The sequence below is a fragment of the Labeo rohita genome, chromosome 7 (assembly GCF_022985175.1).
Source record: "Labeo rohita strain BAU-BD-2019 chromosome 7, IGBB_LRoh.1.0, whole genome shotgun sequence".
Taxonomy (NCBI): domain Eukaryota; kingdom Metazoa; phylum Chordata; class Actinopteri; order Cypriniformes; family Cyprinidae; genus Labeo; species Labeo rohita.
The window spans coordinates 39,173,238-39,194,032 of NC_066875.1; the positions used below are offsets into that span (position 1 = coordinate 39,173,238).

The following is a 20,795-nucleotide window of genomic DNA, read 5'->3' on the forward strand; positions in this document are numbered from 1 at the left end:
TGACAAATTAATTTAACTTTAATTTATATAAAATAGGTCTTGTCTTTGTCCAGCAAAAGAGCGCAACATAATATTGTTGACATCATTATCCTCATCATTATCATCATCACTCTTTACATGTATATTAGTTTGGCTAGTGTGAGTCCTCAACCTGCTTGGACTCTCAGCAACTATAATACACCATAAAAATCATGAAATTGTCTCTATCATTTTAAAAGAGAGGCTAATCCTCTACAAATGTCTTTCTGTCTTGTCACTTAAACACAAATAGGCTCCAGGCCATTTAAATTAGTACACTGACATACTGAGTAACTGGTAAATAAGCAACTAAGAGGTTATATATGAGGTTGCCTTTCTGGCTGTTCTGTTATCTTCTTAAATAATAAACAGAATATAGTACAAACACCAGAAAGGATTCATGAACAAATAAGAGCAATGCATTTGGGCAAAACAAACAAACAAAACAAAATAAATAAATAAAATTACAGCATATTAACCAAAAAAATATCAGTTCTTTCTCATACATGCTTAATTCCTTCTTTTCACTTCCTTTCTTCTCTATGCATCTTCCTTTCATAATCTTTCCTACTTTCTTGCAGAATTCCATATATCCATTCATTTTTATCTTTATTCAACTCTTACACCTCCAACTCTAAACTCCTAATAAACGTCTTCACACTCTGCCACAAACCATCTCTTAAGTAACTCTTTCCATATCTACTGAAGTATTTTCAAATAACATGCTTCGTTTTACTGTCTTAAGCCTTATTTGGACAGTAATTGTTTCACATATTGTCATAATATTCTCATATTGAGAAACAATTACCGTCTGAATAGGGCTGTATACTTTTTGACAAATTTTCCTGCCACAGAAAAAGTGGCCAATGACAACAAACAGCATAAACTATGATTAAATAGCATGAGAAACATAAAACATGCAAAGCAAAATAAATATTCATATTTTAACAAATAATAAAGATAATAGTCAGCACATCTAGCGCAGGAGTACTGCATTCTTGGAAGACTACATTCATTGCTATATTTATTGTCAAACTGTCCTCGAATGCAGCACTCCACCTCTTTAAACTCTTTACAATACTGATTTATAGATCCATCAAACTTTAGCCTAAATTTTCAGTTTAGATCTTGACCTATCTGCAGAAAGAGCATATAGCAACACTGCCTGAGATGTTTTGACGTGCCCCTTAGCAAGCTTGTAGCAGGGTGGGCCCAGGTTGGTACGGGTCAGCCAGAACCTTGTAGCGGATCTTGGTGTTGGTGATCGCGCCATGTTTCTGTCTCAGGTGAAGCCTCAGCTGGCTCTTATGACGGAAATGCAGATGACATTTCTCACACTGGAAGAAAAGATTAAAGCTGAGAGTGAGATTACAACATTTTTTTTGCAGTACATAGATAGATAATAAAATATATGAGTTATAATACAACTTACGCTGTAAGGCTTCTCTCCAGTGTGGATGCGCAGGTGGCTCTTCAGCGTTTGCAGGTGGCGGAAACGAGTTCCACAGGTGTTACATGGGTACGGCTTTTCCCCGGTGTGGATCAGAACATGGGCACGCAGGTGAGCTACCTACAATACATACATTTTACAAAAATATAATTTTAGTTTAATTCTTTTTATGGATATACTCACATATGTATACTCAAGAATGTAATTTTAAATTCTTGAAAACATGAATGACACATGCAATTCTGTGCAGACGTACCTGGACAAATCTGGCTCCGCATGTGTCGCAGCGGTAGGGCTTTTCTCCAGAGTGAATGCGGGAATGAGTCTTCAAATTTGCAGGGCGGTTGAACTGTGCTCCACACACATTACAGCGGTACGGCTTGTCTCCTGGAGTCAGCGAGTGCATAAGAGAGATAAAATGAATTAGGTCAGAACTTGTCATTTTTATTTATTTACATAATCAAAATAATAATACTAACTAAAATCAATTTTTAAAATTATTTTAAAGAAATAAACTAAAAGTTTTTGAACAGTACGTTTTTTGATGTTTTTTTAAAGAAGCCTCTTCTGCTCACCAAGCCTGCATTTATTTGATCCAAAGTACAGCAAAAACCGTAGCATTTTGAAATATTTTTACTATTTAAAATAACTGTTTTCTATGTTAATAGATTTTAAAATGTAATTTATTCCTGTGATTAAAGTTGAATTTTTAGTATCATTACTCCAATCACATGATCCTTCAGAAATCATTCTAATATTCCGATTTGCAGCTCAAAAAACATTTATTATTATTATTATTATGTTAAAACAGCGGAGTAGAACTTTTTTTCAGGTTTCTTTGATGAGTAGAAAGTTCTTTCACAAAAAAAGTACTGACCAAGCATTTTATTTTAGATGCTAATCTTTGAATCTTTCTATTCATCAAAGAATCCTGAAAAAATGTACTCGACTGCTTTAAATATTGATAATAATAATAATAAAAAATGTTTCTTGAACAGCATATTAGAATGATTTCTAAAGAATCATGTAACACTGAAGACTGGAGTAATGATGCTGAAAATTTAGCTTTGACGACAAGAATAATTTGTATTTTAAAATATATTCAAATAAAAACAGTTATTTTAAATAGTAAAAATATTTCAAAATTTTACTGTTTTTGCACTTGTACTTTGGATGAAATAAATGCAGCCTTGGTGAGCAGAAGTGACTTCTTAAAAAAAACATTAATTGATACTCAACTGTAAGTAGTTTCCACAACTTAGTGTAATTACGTTACACAGCCATGATTATCTGTTGAGTCAGCAGCCTCACCTGAGCAGGAAGGTTTTGTGTTTGTGGCTTGATTTCCAGGGTAACTGAGCTGTGTAGAGAGGTTCTCAAACTTAATTGGGTGTTGGCCCAGTAAATGGCTCTGATTGGAGATTTGGGCACAAACGTAAGGACTGCAGAGACCTTTCAAATATGAAGAGGATGAAAAATCAAATCAGTCTGTATATCTTTGTAAGCACATCTATTCAGAGTAAAGCTAAGTGATGCTTACTCACCTTTATCCTCACTGATCGAAAGAGGCAGGGGCTGCAAATTGCGGTCCATGACATGAAGGGGACTAAAATATATTTTTGGCTGTGATGTGTTATATGGAAGAGACAAGGATTTCCTGGAGGAAACAGAACAATGGTCAGTATGTTACAATTTTGTTAAATTCAACATAACTACATGTTATTAATCAGTTACGTCAAAATTTCTTTAATTAATTAATTAATTAACGTAAATGTAATATCTAAATGTAATTAAGTCAAAGAAACAAAACACACCTATTATTCATTCCAGGCTCCTCCCCTGTCCAAATGTTATTTGTTGTTTTAGATGACACTTCCATCCTATCATTGTCAAAGGGGGCGTGGCTTTGTTCTTGCCGCTCCTCTCCGGGCCCCTCCTCCTTTATAGGTGTGGCACACAAAGGGTTGAGGACAATATACTTGTATTTCTTCCAGTTACAGGCCTTTGGGTCAGGAGTAGGCTTGGATTCAGATCGTTTCTGTAAGGATAAAATATTGAAATTAGTAAATACTCATTTATTTAGGCTAAGCAAATTCCAGTGTCAATTTTCAGTTCTTCAGTTCTAATCATACATGCACACCTTCAGTTGGGGAGACAGATTGCAGCCGCTGGACTCAGCAGGTGAGTTGGGCTGCCCGCTGGAATGGAAAGGACTGTCTGGAGATGGTGTGGACGGGGTTGCAGGTGAAGATTCCTCTAATTTTAGAGTCTGAGATTTGGGGATAGCAATCAGGCAAGTTTCTGGATCTGGCGAGGCAAAGCTCTCACCTGGAACCCTGTAGACACAGTCATTGCATTTAATGCCTTTTTGGTCATTTTTGGAGATGGGATACAGTGTAAGCATCAAAATCGAATTATCAGACAATCTCTCTATAACCGCTTTACCTGGCTCTGTCTGGGATGGGATCTTCCGCCTCAGCGGTAGGCCTGGAGGGGGAGGAGAAGACGGCGGGATGAACAGGTGGTGACCTTCCACCGAGGGGTGCTCTGGAGGCTGGCTCCATTAGAGAAGGACTCACAGAGATCCTTTCACTGCAGAGGGAAAAAAAGAAACTTTTAGTTTGTATATTCCAGAACACTGGATAGCCACAGAATCGCAACTGAACATGGTAGCAACACCAACATTCAGATTTGATTCCCAAAGAATGAATGGCCTGATAAATGTACATGTAAAGGCGTGTTCACAATGACATTGGAGATTTCTGAGTTTCTTTAGCTACTTGATTGCTGAATCCAATCCTGTATCAGGGAGTGAATCACTGTCTGCACTCCTGTAATCTCAGATAAAAAGGTACAAAAATTTCACTGGACCATTACCCTTTCAAAAGGCACTGATTTGTACAATTTGGATACTAATAATTGCTTTTAAACCACTAATATGTACCAATTATGGGTAAGCAGGATACAAAGATGCACTTTTTAGCTTTTGTACCTTAGCATACTGACTCAGCGACAGCTTTGTACCTTTCTTCTGGGAAACCATTGGCAAAGTACACAGCTAAGAGGGAATGTTATCAGAACTTTCTGGCAATTTATGAACAAACCATCTTCACGTAGCTGATAGAATGTTTGTTCAAAGTTATCTTATCTGCTCTTTATTAACATTATCAGAACATTAGCGCAGTATCATTTTTAAATGTTTCAAAAGTAGTGTTTCCATAACGTTTGCAAAATTCTAAAATGCGACATTTCAATGACGTTTAGAACGTCAAGAGAACATTCCGAAGTAACCTTTGTCACTGAATTCCTAGAACATTTTTGCCAGCTGGGTACTTCATGTGTCACATTGCTGCTTATTTGCATAAGGTTTGAGCTGTAATCAAATTTGTAGCGTCATTGTCTCTGGTGTCGCCAGAAATGGTTACAACTGTGTTCTGCTATTTCCTCTGCTTTGGTCTTTATTCTCTTTCTCACCTGTGAATAAATGCTCGGCAGGTGTCCGCGACATGCTCCATCTGCAGATAGGTGGCAGCGGCGAGCACGTCAGATACTGTCCGGGGCGTGAGAGGGAGGCAGGAGGTGTACATGAAGTCCAGCAGCAGGGACACGCTGCCTGCGTCCAGCCCCTCGGGCAGGGTGAGTGAAAACCCCCGCTCACCGCCAGCACCGGCCGCTCGACGAGAAAAGAGAGTGTAGAAGAATCCACTGTGGAAAACATGTTTATTTTTAGGTGCAAGATTCCAGGATTCAACAATTTACTCAAAAAAACTTTTAATGTACAAACAGTGTAAGAAAAACAAAGCCGACTACAAACTCTAAAAACAAAAAAGTGTGTCTATTGTGATAAAATACTTGTGAGACAAAAGATGTTCCGCAGGCGGAATATGATCTCATGCAGGAATGATCTAATGTCTTCAAACAAAGACAAATCTTGGCACAAACAGGAAAAATGGCCGAGGGGGGACAGGAAAGAAGAAGTGAGGGAGGGTGCGAGAAAGTGAATGGCTGTGCATCACGGCGCTCCTTGTTGACCAACCTGCATGCGATGAGCACGGCGCAGTGGGCGCGCAGCTTGGCGGTACCCACTAGCAGCGTGGCATCTGTAAGGATGTCCCGATGCCGCAGTTCATTTAAGTTCAGCAACACGTCGTTGGAGTGACGGGTGAACTCTTTAATGTAGCCTTTCACCTCCATCTCATGGCCGGCAGCAGCGTGCTCGGAGGGGCTTCGGTATTCTTCTTCCATTTGCATAAGTTTTCTGTTTGATAAAGGATGTAAGCATCATTTTAACTAATAATTAAGCTGTACCGATTAAAAAGCAAGAATATATATAACATAACATAAATATGCATTGATTTTATAAATAACATTATATATATATCAAGACTTTTATAGCAAATTAGAATTTATTGATATTTACAAATATTATTTTAATTTAAAATGTATATTTATACAGTGTAAAAGATATAAACCAGGACTTTTAAAGCCAAGTAATGTTTATATTTAGAAATAATACTATAGTTTAATTTGCATATTTATCAAAACCAAAATTTGACTTAAGGTTAATTAAATAACAATATAGTGTAGTCATATGAATTATGGTCCTGTGAAGCTTTATCAGAAAATATGTTTAGTAAACATATATCTTTTTTACCTGACAAAGATGATGAAATGAGATTCAAAAGCGTCTGGGGAGACCAGCTCCCTACTCGTACCTGCCATCAAAAAATAAAGAAAATACATAAATTGAACTCACATGCATCAAGTAAATCATCCTTAAAATTAAATGTTACTTTATAAACAACAACAATCTGTAGAAGCATTCTGCAAAACTGTACATACACAATACAATTGTGCACTGACTATGGCATTCGTCCAGTTAGCAGTGAAACGTCTAATGAGGACAGTAAAGCTTTTAAAAATATTATTTTATAAAATTACTAAATTCCATTGCACCTCTTAGCAAGTGCATTGCAATAATTCAACATAAAAAAATCAAACTTCAAGTTTTGACAACAGTGGAAAAAATGACCATTCATTCATTGCATTTTGCCTACAAAGGGCCTCCACCCATAAAAACGATGAAATCTTATGAAACACCTTTTCAGCTGAGTAAGGCTCCATTAAAAACACATTTTGCATATGGTTTGAACATAACCATCAAAAAACATTACATCTTTAAGGAACTAAATGGAAATGTGAATTCATATGCTAAAAGTTGAACTGTTTGTCTGCATGAAAACATCGGTAAAATTTAGCATAATGCATAAAATGCATAAAAACAGATTAAACAGAAAACTCACCCCGACCAGCAGGGACGAGAACACACGCCGCCCTGTTCTTACAGCTCCTCTCTTCTGATCCCAGCCGCACACACACGGTCTAACCTCCCTCACTCAAGCGTGTCTCTGAAAAACTGACCAGTCTGACCTACGAGAGAGTATCCTTTATAACGCTGTGCAGGAAGTCTCATTCAGTCAGGGTGTTTATTTCCTGTGTTAGTAGAAGCTGCCTTTTCACACTGCTCCTGGGTCAGTTTTGTGGCGTTTCTTAGAATGACCGAGGTCCGGATCTAGATGGTCTGAGATCAGGGGAAAAAAAACACCGGCCCGAATCCCCCTATGCTGCCCACGCGCTGGAAGCTCAGCGGGAAAGGCTCCAGGCCCCTGTGTGTCCAGTATTTATAGTTGTGTATTAGAGCTCTTTTGTGTTTAATGATGACAGGAAAGTGGGTAGAGTGCTTTTTGATGCATGTTGTGTGTGTTTTGCTAATGTTTGTATGGAAGTGAAGAATTCAGGGAATGTAGGTTTGTGTGTTAGAGTGTGTGGGGTGTGTTGGCCTGCGTGGGCTTATGTGCATTGTCAACGGGTCAGATGTCCTGTCAACACTGTCCAGGAGTTCAGCTAACCAAAGCAAACGGGCACAACCCAGTCTCTGTCCAGGACAAGGGAAACTGTCTCAGAGGAAGTTTGTGCAAATACATTAACTTTGTCACAAGAATTCTTCTGACAAGCTTGTCTTTTGAGGATTGAGATCAATGACAAGGCAAATGAATATAAGATTGGGTAGAACTGTGCAATTTGATCCTGCAAAGTAGTGTGTATGTATGTACAGTATATGCACTATATATATTATAAAATTTCTAAGTGTCAGTATAATTAGAAATTAAACCATCAAACAGTCTGATAAGAATATCATCATACAAAATGCATGTTATTTTTTATTTAGTACCAACCTGAATCAGATACTTCACATAAAAGACGTTTACATATAGTCCACAAGAGAAAATAATAGCTGAATTTATAAAAATGACCCTGTTCAAAAGTTTACATACACTTGATTCTTAATACTGTGTTGTTACCTGAATGATCCACAGATGTTTTTTGTTTAGTGATAGTTGTTTATGAGTCCCTTGTTTGTCCTGAACAGTTAAACTGCCTGCTATTCTTCAGAAAAATCCTTAAGGTCCCACAAATTCTTTGGTTTTTCAGCATTTTTGTGTATTTGATCCCTTTCCAACAATGACTGTATGATTTTGAGATCCATCTTTTCACACTGAGGACAACTGAGGGACTCATATGCAACTATTACAGAAGGTTCAAACACTCACTGATGCTTCAGAAGGAAAAACAATGCATTAAGAGTTGGGGGAGAAAAATGTTTGAATTTGTAAATTTCACTTATTTTGTCTTCTGGGAAACATGTAAGTATCTTCTGTAGCTTCTGAAGTGTAGTACTAAATGAAACAAAAATATGATATTTAGGCAAAATAAGAAAAATGTACACATCTTCATTCTGTTCAAAAGTTTTCACCCCCCCCCCCCAGCTTTTAATGTGTTTTTCTCATTTGAACCTTCTGTAATAGTTGCATATGAGTCCCTCAGTTGTCCTCAGTGTGAAAACATGGATCTCAAAATCATACAGTCATTGTTGGAAAGGGTTCAAATACACAAAAATGCTGAAAAACCAAAGAATTTGTGGGACCTTAAGGATTTTTCTGAAGAATAGTAGGACAAACAAGGGACTCATGAACAACTATCACTAAACAAAAACAGCTGTGGATCATTCAGGTAACAACACAGTATTAAGCATCAAGTGTATGTAAACTTTTGAACAGGGTCATTTTTATAAATTCAACTATTATTTTCTCTTGTAGACTATATGTAAACATCTTTTATGTGAAATATCTTAATCAAGTCAGTACTAAATAAAAAATAACATGCATTTTGTATGATCCCGCTTATTTTGGAAAAATAATGAACATTTGCAGATTCTGCAAGGTGTATGTAAATGTTTAATTTCAACTGTACATCCAACAAAATCCTAACTTTTTATTCTTAATTTTTAACAGCTTTTTAAAAAATATATAGCACAAACAAAATGAGTATTGCACGAAAGTCTTGTCTTAACTTTAATCAACTCCAGAATGTTGAGGATACATCAGAAATCTAAGTAGGCCATCTGAAATGAGTCTGGAGAGTTAACTTCCTATAAGTAATTTAGAATGGACTGATTGAACCAGGTTGCACAGTAAACATGGCCTAAACAAAGGGCACGACCTTAGTTCAGACCAAAGATAAGCAACTCAGCAAATGCAGTCAGGTCAGCAGGTACGGTCAAATTAGGCCTCACCTGCCTCTCTCAAGGGTTGCCGGAAACCTCCGTCTGGCTTCCTGTGACAGGAGAGTGTGTGTGTGTGTGTGCTTCTGGAAGCTTGTTATGGGCAATGAGCGGAAGGAAATAGGAGAATTTTTTTAAAAAAAAGTGATTTGGGTGATATCCCTCTCTCACGATCGAAAAACAACTGAGCGACACCTAGAGAAATGCAGCCTGCAGATGTGCAGGAACTATGGAACACCCCCTCCGCTCCACAGCCTGCCCCCCCTTAAGGCTTCCTGTGAGACACACACAACTATACACACACACACACACACAGAGTCAGAGACGGGGATGAAACGCCTGCGCAGGACATCCGTCAATAAAGCAGGCAGGAGAATGAGACAAGGGATATGGGGGCCCGTGTAGGTCTCCAATAGCTCAAAAACAAGCGGAAAGTTACCTCACCTTCTTCACTCACAGTTCATGGAGAGTTTGGAGGGAAAACCTACAAATGGGCATACGGACACAGACAATTAAGTCTATATAAAATTTTGCTCGCAAAATATGGTTTGGGTTTCTTTTAATTCATTTTATTTTTCATGCACAAGGCAATGATTGCTTTGACCTGCATGGCTATTGGCTAGTATTAGGCTATAGATTTATTTATTTATTTGCTTAATCTGTTTATTAAACTTTTTATAATAATAAAAAAATAAGGATACAGGAGAATATAGATTTTTTAGTTATTGCTATCAGCTGATATTTAATTGTGCATGACCGTGCATGGCTTTTTTTTACATATAAATTACTTTTGACATTGCATGCTCAAAAAAGAAAAAAAAATTAACACTAGTCATTTAAAAGCAATGAAGACTGGAGTAATAGAATAAAATTAAAATAAAACTGCTGTTATTACAATCATAAAGTGTTTTAAAATATATTACAATAGAAAACAAATACTTTAAATTGCAATAATATTTCACAACATTACTGTTTTACTGTATTTTTGGTCAAATAAGCTTGGTGAGCATAAGATATTTACATTTCGTTTGTGTTTGCCATCACTGTATTCTCACATTTAGAAACACTAATAATTTTAATAACAATTTTAACTGTAATCAAAACAAATATCCATTTTATACAGTTATCCATAAAGAGAAATAATTTGCTAGATGTGAAGTATAATATTTCAGCATGACATACTGGTCATCTTTTACATTGTTCAAAAGATTTTTTTTTTTTTTTAAGTTGAATAAATAATGTGCTTAAATCAGGATAAAATAAAGCAAAAATTAAAATAACTAAAACCAAATACACTACCAGTCAAAAGTTTTTGAACAGTAAGATTTTTAATGTTTTTTAAAGACGTTTCTTCTGCTCTCCAAGTCTGAATTTATTTGATCCAAAGTACTGCAAAAACTGTACAATTTTGAAATATTTTCACTATTTAAAATAGTATTTTTATTTGAATATATTTTACAATGTAATTTATTACTGTTATTTCAAAGCTGAATTTGTTGCTCAGAAAACATTTATGATTATTATGATGTTGAAAACAGCTGAGTAGAATTTTTTAAAGGTTTCTTTGATTAATAGAAAGTTCAGAAGAACAGCATTAATCTAAAATAGAAATCTTTTGTAACATTTTTTTATTATCACTTTTGATCAATTTAAAGCATCCTTGCTAAATAAAAGTACACTGTAAAAATTTTCTCCATGTTTCAACTTAAAAACTTAAGTTCTGCAGCTGCCTTAAAATTTTAAGTTAAATCAACTCACTACAAGTCATTTGAACTCACTACAATAAAATAAGTTTAAATGACTTTTTACTTTTAAGCTGATTTAACTTATGAGTTGAAATGACTTGTACCTTTAAGTTGATTTAACGTAAAATTTTAAGGCAGCTGCTAAACGTACGTTTTTTAAGTTGAAACTGGTAAAAACTTTTTACAGTGTATTAATTCCTATTATTTATTTCACTAAATAAATAAATAATAATACTGACTCCAAGCTTTTGAATGGTATAGTGTTACAAAAGCTTTTTATTTCAGATAAATGCTGTGTGGATCTTTCTATTTATTAAAGAAACCTGAAAATAATGTACTCAACTGTTTTAAATATTGATAATAATAATATTAAAAAATGAACAGCAAATCAGCATATTCAAATGATTTCTGAAGGATCATGTGACACTGAAGACTGGAGTAATGATGCTGAAAATTTAGCTTTGATTACAGGAATAAATTACATTTTAAATGGAAAAAGGTTATTTTAAATAGTAAATTTTTTTCAAAATTCTACTGTTTCTGCTGTACTTTGGATCAAACAAATGCAGGCATGGTGAGCAGAAGAAATTTCTCTAAAAAAACATTTAAAAATCTTACTGTTCAAAAACGTTTGGTATTGTACATGCAAATGATTTGAAATGTTTCAAATTTTAGTGAGTTTTTTCTATTAAAGTGAAATGGATCATAATTCTCTTTCACATCAAATAATAGCGCCATCCATCACAAAACAGCATATAAGTGTTGAGCTTTGAGAATTTATTATGCAATTACCGAATTCGTCCTTTGTTTGTATTGAAACATGCACCGTGTCTGTTAATGTGAGTCGGAAGTATCTTTTAGACGAGGGTGTTGAGTGCGTGTGTGTGTCTTTGTGCTCCTATTTGTTTTGATGCTGACTGGATCAATTGTGTCTTTGGTGCGAGGGAAAAAAAGAGAGAGAAAAAACAACAGATGAAAAAAAAAACAGTAAGGGAGATGTGGGTCTAGGCGACTTCCAGGCATTGTGCGAGCTACGGAAGAGAGGGGGCGGCCGAGGAAAAGTGAGACCATTACTAAACGAGCTCGGCCAATTAGCGGAAACCATACAGTCTGTCAGACTGGCAGCAGCACCACTATATAGATCAGATCCTCGGAGCTGCGTGCCTCAGCTAGTGTCCGGCAGCACGGCCGGAGTGGGCTGGAACCGCCGCATTGTGATTCTCAGAGCTGCTCTGACTCTCTAATGAGTTTTTATGTAGCTGCAGCCTAGAGTCACTGTTTCTTTGTTCTGAAAAGCATGAATCAAGATATGAGTAAGTGGAATAATGATGTTCTGACAAAGATTACACTAAATATTATAGTTTTTAAAAGACGTTCACCCACAAATAAATGAATTTTTTTTTTCTACTGTGAAATTCAAAAGATAATATTTTGCTTATAAAATGCAAGTCAGTGGGGTTCATGCCATATGATATACTTATTAGCTTTGTTTATAAGGTGCAAAAACAATGAGTGCACTTTCAATAAACTGCCTTTTCCTGCTAAAGCTGAGAGATTTGGACATATAAGGACATGCTTTGAGCTCATCCGGTGTGGAGTATGGATGAAGGGGGATGTTTGTCCTCTTGAGGAAGGTGGAAGGAGGTGGGGACATGGACAAAAATGGACAATGAAGAAAATTAGGATGTACTGAAAGGGATCACAGGTTGAGACCGACTCATATGCAAAAGAAAATTCATATGCATGCACACAACCGTTCAAAAGTCTGGGGTCATTATGATTTTTTAATGTTTTTTTTTTTAAAGAAGTCTCTTATGTTTACCAAAGCTGCATTTATTTGATCAAAAATACAGAAAAAAGCAGTAATACTGAAATATTATTAGAATTTAAAATAAAGGTTTTCTATTTGAATATTTTAGGGGTTCAAGCTCATAGCACTGAAACCCTATTGTAATTGTTAGAATGGTCACGGATTAGCAATTTTCCACGTAAAACTGATCGTGCAGATCAAACCGTGAGTCATAGAGACTTGACACTTGGAGGGATGGTAGTACTCACACCGCCTGGCTTGCCCCAATTGGCCTGATGGGGGAGCTACAGTGACCGAAAGTACAAAATTGCTCATAACTCCTACACCATGAGTCAAGGCTCAAGTGTCTTATGTCGTTGGAATCCTTGGCAAACTTTTTGGGTATTTCGCATTTTTTGCAAACCCTACTTTTGCAAACTAGTCCAGAAAGATTCTCTGGAGAGTGAATATCAATAATTATCAAAAAAAGGTTGAACTTTCGACTCGCCGTGGCAAAGGGATGCCAAAGCATTCAAAGGGGACAGGGCCACTTTTAGTAAAATGCCTATAACTCCTGAACAGAATGAAGTTTGAGCACCTAATAGACAAGGTTAATGGAGGCCGATCGGAACGAAACTTGGTGGGCCTGTTTGACTCATAGCCCTTAAGGTCTGTAAGTCATTTGAAAGAAATCAGCCACTGGGGGGGGGTCGTGGTATCGCAAATTGTACATTGCACGGTTTTCCGCACATACACGCGATATTCATAGCGTATGATAGATCTATGAACATCTACAACATTGCCTCTAGAACCACTGCTGTCAATCAAACTGTTTTTTAAATGATTGAGAAGATGTGAAAAACCTACTTTTGTAAACTAGTCCTAGGTGTTTCACTCAGTCTCGGAAAAAAAACACGGCAAATCTCTGGACTCTCTAGGTCAATAATTATTATATAGTATGTTGAAACTTACCCTTTGGGAAGTTATAACGGGTTTCTTTAGAAAAGGGGCCTGTCCAAATATACCCAAAAGCCTATAAAGCCTAAACAAAAACTCAAAACTTCATGAAACCCACTGAGCACATGCAATAGGTGATTCTAAACAAGGATGCAAAGTTTCAGGGAGATCGGACATAAATAGTTTTAAAAACATCATATTTCTGTGGTAAATCACCTGGATTTGACAATTGCTTTTTTAAATAATTGATTTAGATATTTACAGGTTTACTAAATAATATGTAATGTCTTTTTCCTTATGTGCTTAAACACCTAAAGTACTTGAACCTTGGTAATCGCTGCTTGCAGCTATATTTTAAAATGTAATTTATTCCTGTAATGCAAATCTGAATTTTCAGCAGCCATTATTCACATGGTTCTTCAGATATCATTCTAATATGCTGATTTGGTGCTCAAGAAAAAAAATATTTTTATTATCAATGCTGAAAACAGTTGTGCTGCTTAATATTTTTGTGGAAAACATGAAACTTTTTTCACTATTCTTTGATGAAATGTCTTATATTATATTATAAATGTCTTAATTTATTATTAAAAAGAGTTTTAATTTCTTTAATTTCTTCTTTAATTTCCTTATTTAAAAAAAATATTATATGTAATAAATAAACAATGTATGAGCCAGAAATTTTTAACATTCCGAACCCCAGAAAAGCTCAACTTAAGTTCTCCCTATATAGAGAACAATGTTTCTCTTGAAAAGCTGTGCCAGAAAACATTAGATGAGCAGCCAAGTAATCAAGATGTTTTGCTGAATTGTCTGCAGCTAAAAATGCGTAAGATTTTTCAGGTCATGAGTGACCTCTTTCATAACCACTACACAGCTATTCATAGAGCCTAATGCAACATTAACAATTATCAGCAAAAGATCTAAGAAAAATCCCCACAATTAACAATACCCTATTCATATCGCTGTCAACAAGTATTTTTGAAGAAAATTATGCCAAGAGCAAACTTTTGTAATGATATTATTAGAAAATTTTACTAAAGTGAATAAGAAGTAGGATGTGTTATATGAAGATGTCATCACAGTTTTGTTCCTGTACAAAAATACACAGAAATGAGTTAATAATGGGATACAGAACTACATATTGCCAAAAAAGAAATTCTATAAAAAATGCCTAATCAACTTTTCCCAAATCGTTGGGTTCTAATGGGTAGGACAGGGCTGCCCAGACTCGGTCCTGGAGGGTGTAGCTCCAACTTGCCTCAACACACCTCCTGGGAAGTTTCGAGTATGCCTAGTAAGAGCTTGATTAGCTGGTTCAGGTGTGTCTAATTGGGGTTGGAGCTAAACTCTGCATGACACCGGCCCTCCAGGACAGAGTTTGATCATCCCTGTTGAAGGAAGTGCACTGATCATATCCACTTGTTGAATCAATTAATATTCTTTTAGACTGCTCACATGATGACCATTCACACTTCTTCTATAAATACCAGACATCTCTTAATGAAGAGCAGCAATAACTAACCTGTTCAACACCTATGATAAATACTGTGAATGTATGGTCAGAATTTAATGGTCAGCTCTATTGTTAGAGTGTGAATTTTCTATAGCGACTTTGTACCTCTCTGTGGCATTACCAGCAGCAGGTGTCGGCAGTCATCAGATGTCAGAGTGGAAGGAGGTGAATGTTGTGAACAGTCTGTGGGTGTCTGAAGTGTTCCTGATCTTGTCTTGGTAGTAACTGACCTTAGCAATAGAAAATCTAAAGGAGAAAGAGACTGATACTGGTTCAGGTCAGCCATTTCCTCTCAAGAGCCCTTGAGCTTAGTCTGATGGTCACGTAGAGTTTCACAGAGCCAGACGCTGAGGGTGTTTTACGTGTTGGCCTGGAGGTGAGAGGGCAGATATTATCTAGGCAGGATGTTAAATTGTTAGTTCGCCCAAAAATAAAAAATTCTGTCACTTTGCACACAAAAAATATTCTCATAGCTTCGTAAATTTAGGGTTGAACCACTGATGTCACATGGACTATTTTATCAATGTCCTTACTGCCTTCATGGGGCTTGAACGTGGTATATTGCTGTCTATGCAGGGTCAGAAAGCTCCTGGATTTCATCAAAATATTTCCTTACTAGTTTAGAACTACATAAGGGTGAGTACTTAATGACAGAATTTGCACTAACCCTTTAAAGTGGAGTGCAAGTATCATTTTTCTATATTGTTGTACTGCATTTGAACTTTTTGCACAAAATCTGTTCTAATGTATATGCAATACATGTACTATTATGTGATATAAAAGTATTCTATGGACAATAAATGATTTAGGTTTAAATTAAAGTCTCCTTGTTTTTGGGAGCACTGAAAAACCACTAGAAACAAACCTATGTTTCCACATATATTTAAACATAGTTCCATCATTATGCAGCATAATAAAATGACATACAGATCTTATGGGCTACAGATCTGAGTCAGGCTGTTATCCAAACACAAGTAGATTTTGGAGAACAAAATAATAGACATGCATGTTGTTATTCATACAGATTACAGTTTTGATTGTTATTCAGTTGCTTTAGCATTGGCTGATTTAATCAGCGCCAGGGGTTAAATAATAGATTCATCTATCAAAGTGCAACTGAAGACAGCTCAACATTCCGTTTCATTTTGAGAACAAGTGATATGCCCAGGATTAAGTTGCCCTAGGCGATAAATAAATCCCTCTTTCTCTCTCCCTTTACTAGGACTGCCACCATATGTCATTCCAATATGGGACACACACAGCGGGTATCCCAAAATACGCTCCACAACACCCTGACATCTATGGCAAGCCAATTTAACATGTATTCCTTTAAACTAACTTTTTTTTTACTAGCACTTATCTCTAAATTATTAATAAGTAATCCAATAGTGACTTGTATCTTATTCATTTTCGCTAGTACTATTACTTTTTTCTGATACTATCCACCTTATTGGGCAAGACTTCATTAGCCGCTATAGTGAAATAACGAGAAGAATAACAACGTGCAGTACACAGTAAAACTGATTGCACTACAAACCAGTGTGTTCATAATTAAGATAGTACATTAAAATAATACAGGTAAGACACACCGATTTGCAATATCAAGCAGCAAAACGAGCCATTTTGCACAGCTAAAAAAATAGCTGGACGTGGATGAGACTGGAAGCCAGACCCATTAAATTTACAAATGGCCATGACCGCTCTTACGGGGAAAATAAGGTGGCTACCAAATGTGACTATCAAATGATCAAAATTATCTATCAAATTAATCACATATATCAAGTATTTTTTCATTACTTACTTATTTAATAATTTGCTACCAGTCTCTGTTCCAGCAGTGACAAATAACTATCCAACAAATTGCAAATATTTGTCAAAACATTAATTAGTTCAATTATTCACTTCCAGCTATTAGGCCTATGTATTACAGTTCTTACTGGTACCTATTCCAGTTCTACATTTTAGCAGGTACCAGTACTTATTTATGAGACACTAGTATCTATCCCATATGTGACCCTGGACCACAAAACTCGTCATAAGGAACACAGGTATATTTGTAGCAAAAGCCAACAATACATTGTTTGGTTTAAAATGATTGATTTTTCTTTTATGCCAAAATCATTAGGGTATTAAGTAAAAATAATGTTCCATGAAGATATTTTGTAAATTTCCTAATGTAAATATATCAAAACTTAATTTTTGAATAGTAATAGGCATTGCTAAAAACGTAATTTGGACAACTTTAATCTTAATTTTTTTAATTTTAATTTTCTCAATTTTTTTTTTTTTTTTTTTTTTTTTGCACCCTCAGATTCCAGATTTTCAAATAGCTGTATCTTGAACTAATATTGTCATATCCTAACAAACCATACATCAATGGAAAGCTTATTTATTCACCTTCAGATGATGTATAATTGTCAGTTTAAAAAAAACTGACCCTTATGTGTCTTATGTGCCAGGATCACATATGTGATTAAAAAAAAACTTTCATATGCAACATTTAATGACCAGTTACTAATTTCAAACAGTCATTTTAAAGTTAAATTAATTTAAATTTTACTAGTAGCGTATTAGTATTATTTTGCACTAGAAAAACGTAACTTTATGAATAATTAAATCTAAGTAGCATAATAAATAATTAAAGCGAAATAGATTTTAATCTCAGTTAAATTAGTGAAATACTGCACAGTAACGTAAAAATGCATCGTAGTTGCTGTAAAGGATAAATGTTAAAACAGCGTGCCATGTGACGTCATGCGTTTGGACCGCTCCACACAGGCCTCTGTCAGCCGCTGCTGGATCCTCCAGGAAAAGTAGGTTACTAAAATGAAACCGAGAGAGAACTTAAAAGTACTTCACAAGTGTATTAGGCTAGCCACAAACCTAAAGTAAACACAGCTTGCTGATAGTGTTTAGTCACAGCGTGTGAGAGTGTTCCTTTTAGAAGAAAAAAAATCTCGGTTAAATCAGCCGGGGCGACTTGGAGTATTCGCATTATCCAACAAACAAATAAACTGTAAACTGGATGTTATGTTGCTCACGGATAAAGTGGACGATTTAGGCTATTCGTGTATGTTTTATCTAATGTTTAGGGAGTTTATTTATAATGTTTAACAGTTTTGTTAATACATTCTGCTTTGTGGTAAGTGTACGGGGCATCTGAGACTGGATTGACTGAACTTTACAAATGAAACCCCTGTAACGTTAGATAAAGCAGACACATGGACGCAGTTCGCCGGTTCATTTCATGAGCTGATTTCATTTTGCAGATGAAAACGAGGCGAGGCGAAGCAGATGCTCGGTAGACTGGGAGTCTGCAGCGTTTTCAAGAGGTACGGGAAATCGTTAATGTCCTATTGTTTCAATAACCCAATAAACACAGGGAACAAGTTGCCATAGATGAGTTGTCGTTAACGCAAACACCCTGAGCGTGTCACGTTCATGCGCGTCAGTGTCGCGTTTTTATCATTCGATGTAACTTTGCGATGAAACACTGCCTACCGCAGTCGAGAGTCGTAGTAACACTATATATCGTAAATGAATGGGGTTTAAACGATGAAAAACATTGCCATACGGGTGATTCATCGGCCTAACAATCCCCGGCTTTGAGTACGAGTTTTCACTGATTGCAGTGCAATCCAAGGCGGTCAGGTTGGATGTTTCTCTGGTTGCAAACTCACACATTTGTTTGGATGTAGTTCATTACAGTGATTAGAAACCAGAGCGAAAGTCAAAGGTGAAAAATCCATCTTAAGATGACATTTGTTCTGTTACGTGATAGCTGGTTATTATCTGGTCCAAGCTGGTAGACCAGCAACTAGTTGGTTATATTAAGGTGGTCAAACTATTTTTGGGCACATGATAACTGATCAACTGGCTAATGACCAGTTAGAAACCAGCTAGCATCTTAAAATGAAAATTCCTGCCCATTTTCAAAGGATGTGTTTGTATACTAATATTTAAGATTAGATCCTTTCGTATTGTGTTTACAGCATTTGTTAGCCTCTTATATTGTTGTGAGGTTTATTTGCTTTGTTTTCGTAAGCTTATAATAACAAACAATCCTCAGCACTTGGATACACAGGACATTGTCCAGCGGACACCAGATGGCTCAAATGAGAAGTTGATCGTTACACAACATTTCCTATATTATTTTCATGGACAGACTCTGTAGATAAAGGATTGTGGATTAAGTGTTGGGGACAATGGCTATTGTACCAGTGGGAGACTTGAGAGAGGAACGAATACATTGCAAGTGCTGAGCACCTGTGGGAATTGTATGTATGTGCGAGAGAGAAATGCAATTCAACCAAGGAACCCTGGAATTCCCCCTTTGGCTGAGAATGGTTGCCTTTTCCTGCTTTTTAACTTAGCACCTATTGTTATTGTGGAAAACCATGCGTTGCCACTGGAAACCCAACATCAACCTGTTTTGTGTAGTTAAAGTTATGCATTTTTACAAGCTTGGACAGCTGTGCTTAGGGTCTTAAATCATAGATTTGTGGTAGGGATCTTCAGAATGCACATATATAACAAGATCCCTAGAAATTAGAAAAGTTACACGAAAGTGACATCATTTACATTCTCTGCTGTCCTTTTAGAAGCCTGGTATGTCTGGCCCCAACTGGCTGCCTCCAAAAACCCTGGGTAGCCCAGATAGAGCCACAGCACCAATGTCACACTCTGGCCCCGCTCTCTACAGACCTCCCAAGAAAGGTCTGCCAGACCAGAGGCCCAAATATAACATGTATGACCAGAATGGTGGAATGGGAGGAAATGGAATGCCTGTAAGATATATGGCCACTGGACCTTCAGGTAAGAGCCCTATAACAGTAACACTTCAACTTTTCAGAACAAAAATTTACCAGTAATTTACTCATCCCCTTTTAATCCAAAATGTTCATGTCTTTCTTTTATCAGTCATAAAAAATTTTCTTTATTGAAAGATAACATTTCAGGATTTCTGTCCATATAGTGGACTTTAATAGTGCCTGTGAGTTTGAACTTCCAAAATGCAGTTTCGATGCAGCTTCAGAGGGCTCTAAAGAATCCCAGCCAAGGAAGAAAGGTCTTATCTAGCAAAATGATTGACCATTTTCTTAAAGAAATGACAGTTTATATGCTTTTTAACTTCAAATGCTCGTTTTGTCTAGCTCTGCGTAATCTCTGTGTATTCTGGTTCAATACAGTTAGGGTAAGTCGAAAAAGTCCTATTTTATTTCCCTCTCTAACTTCAAAATCATCCTACATTGCTGTTTTACCTTTTTATGTAAAGGATGTTTGATCATCTTTGCATGTTCACTTTGTAAATACTGGGTCGGTTCTTCTGCAGCGATGTAGTTGGAGGAGAAAACAAGATGGGAGTTTTTCAAAATAACCTAACTGTGTTGAACCGGAATACACAGAGTTCACGTGGAGCTAGACGAGGGGTGCTGATTCCAAAACAGTGCCTGCTTTGCTCTAGCATGCATCTCACACTTTCTTAAAATATATACTCTTTTCATAGCATTTTTGCTTTCAAAAACTATTTGTAAGGTGAAGAAGTCTTGCATTATCCCTTAAGTGTTGAAAGACTTGATTCCTATCTTCCTCTGAACCAGGTTACAGGAATTTGTTCAATTCTCAGCCTATTTTCACATGTGTCATGATTCTAAAGACATTATTTTGCCTATGTTGCCTAATCCTGATTTCAATCTTAG

The 20,795-nt window shown here is 36.3% G+C and overlaps 2 protein-coding genes across 7 annotated transcripts in view; one reads left to right on the plus strand and one right to left on the minus strand.

The window, feature by feature from the left end:
• On the minus strand, positions 1 to 6,909 carry bcl6b (BCL6B transcription repressor). The gene is made up of 12 exons (XM_051115155.1): positions 6,772 to 6,909; positions 6,123 to 6,183; positions 5,505 to 5,726; positions 4,943 to 5,173; positions 3,914 to 4,060; positions 3,609 to 3,804; positions 3,283 to 3,506; positions 3,013 to 3,125; positions 2,780 to 2,920; positions 1,725 to 1,855; positions 1,451 to 1,588; positions 1 to 1,355 (listed from the first exon to the last, which is right to left on the minus strand). The coding sequence occupies exons 3-12, from the start codon at positions 5,717 to 5,719 to the stop codon at positions 1,206 to 1,208; spliced, it is 1,686 nt and encodes a 561-aa protein (XP_050971112.1). The 5' UTR covers positions 5,720 to 5,726; positions 6,123 to 6,183; positions 6,772 to 6,909; the 3' UTR covers positions 1 to 1,205.
• trip6 (thyroid hormone receptor interactor 6) overlaps positions 5,036 to 20,795 on the plus strand; it is a 24,253-nt gene continuing 8,493 nt past the window's right edge. For 2 of the 6 annotated variants that reach the window (XM_051115149.1, XM_051115154.1), the window contains exons 1-3: positions 17,848 to 17,909; positions 18,366 to 18,428; positions 19,698 to 19,911. In XM_051115149.1, the coding sequence (XP_050971106.1) occupies positions 19,707 to 19,911 (205 nt within the window). In that variant the 5' untranslated portion in view covers positions 17,848 to 17,909; positions 18,366 to 18,428; positions 19,698 to 19,706. The other 4 variants (XM_051115152.1, XM_051115150.1, XM_051115151.1 and 1 more) reach the window with 4 other exon arrangements.

Excerpts from the sequence above, each read along its gene's own strand:
- bcl6b (XM_051115155.1), bottom strand. The coding sequence starts at position 5,719 with ATGCAAATGGAAGAAGAATACCGAAGCCCCTCCGAGCACGCTGCTGCC. Across the intron at positions 1,589-1,724 it reads GCGGAGCCAGATTTGTCCAG|GTAGCTCACCTGCGTGCCCA; the intron begins GTACGTCTGCAC and ends TATGTATTGTAG. Across the intron at positions 1,356-1,450 it reads CTGGAGAGAAGCCTTACAGC|TGTGAGAAATGTCATCTGCA; the intron begins GTAAGTTGTATT and ends CTTTTCTTCCAG.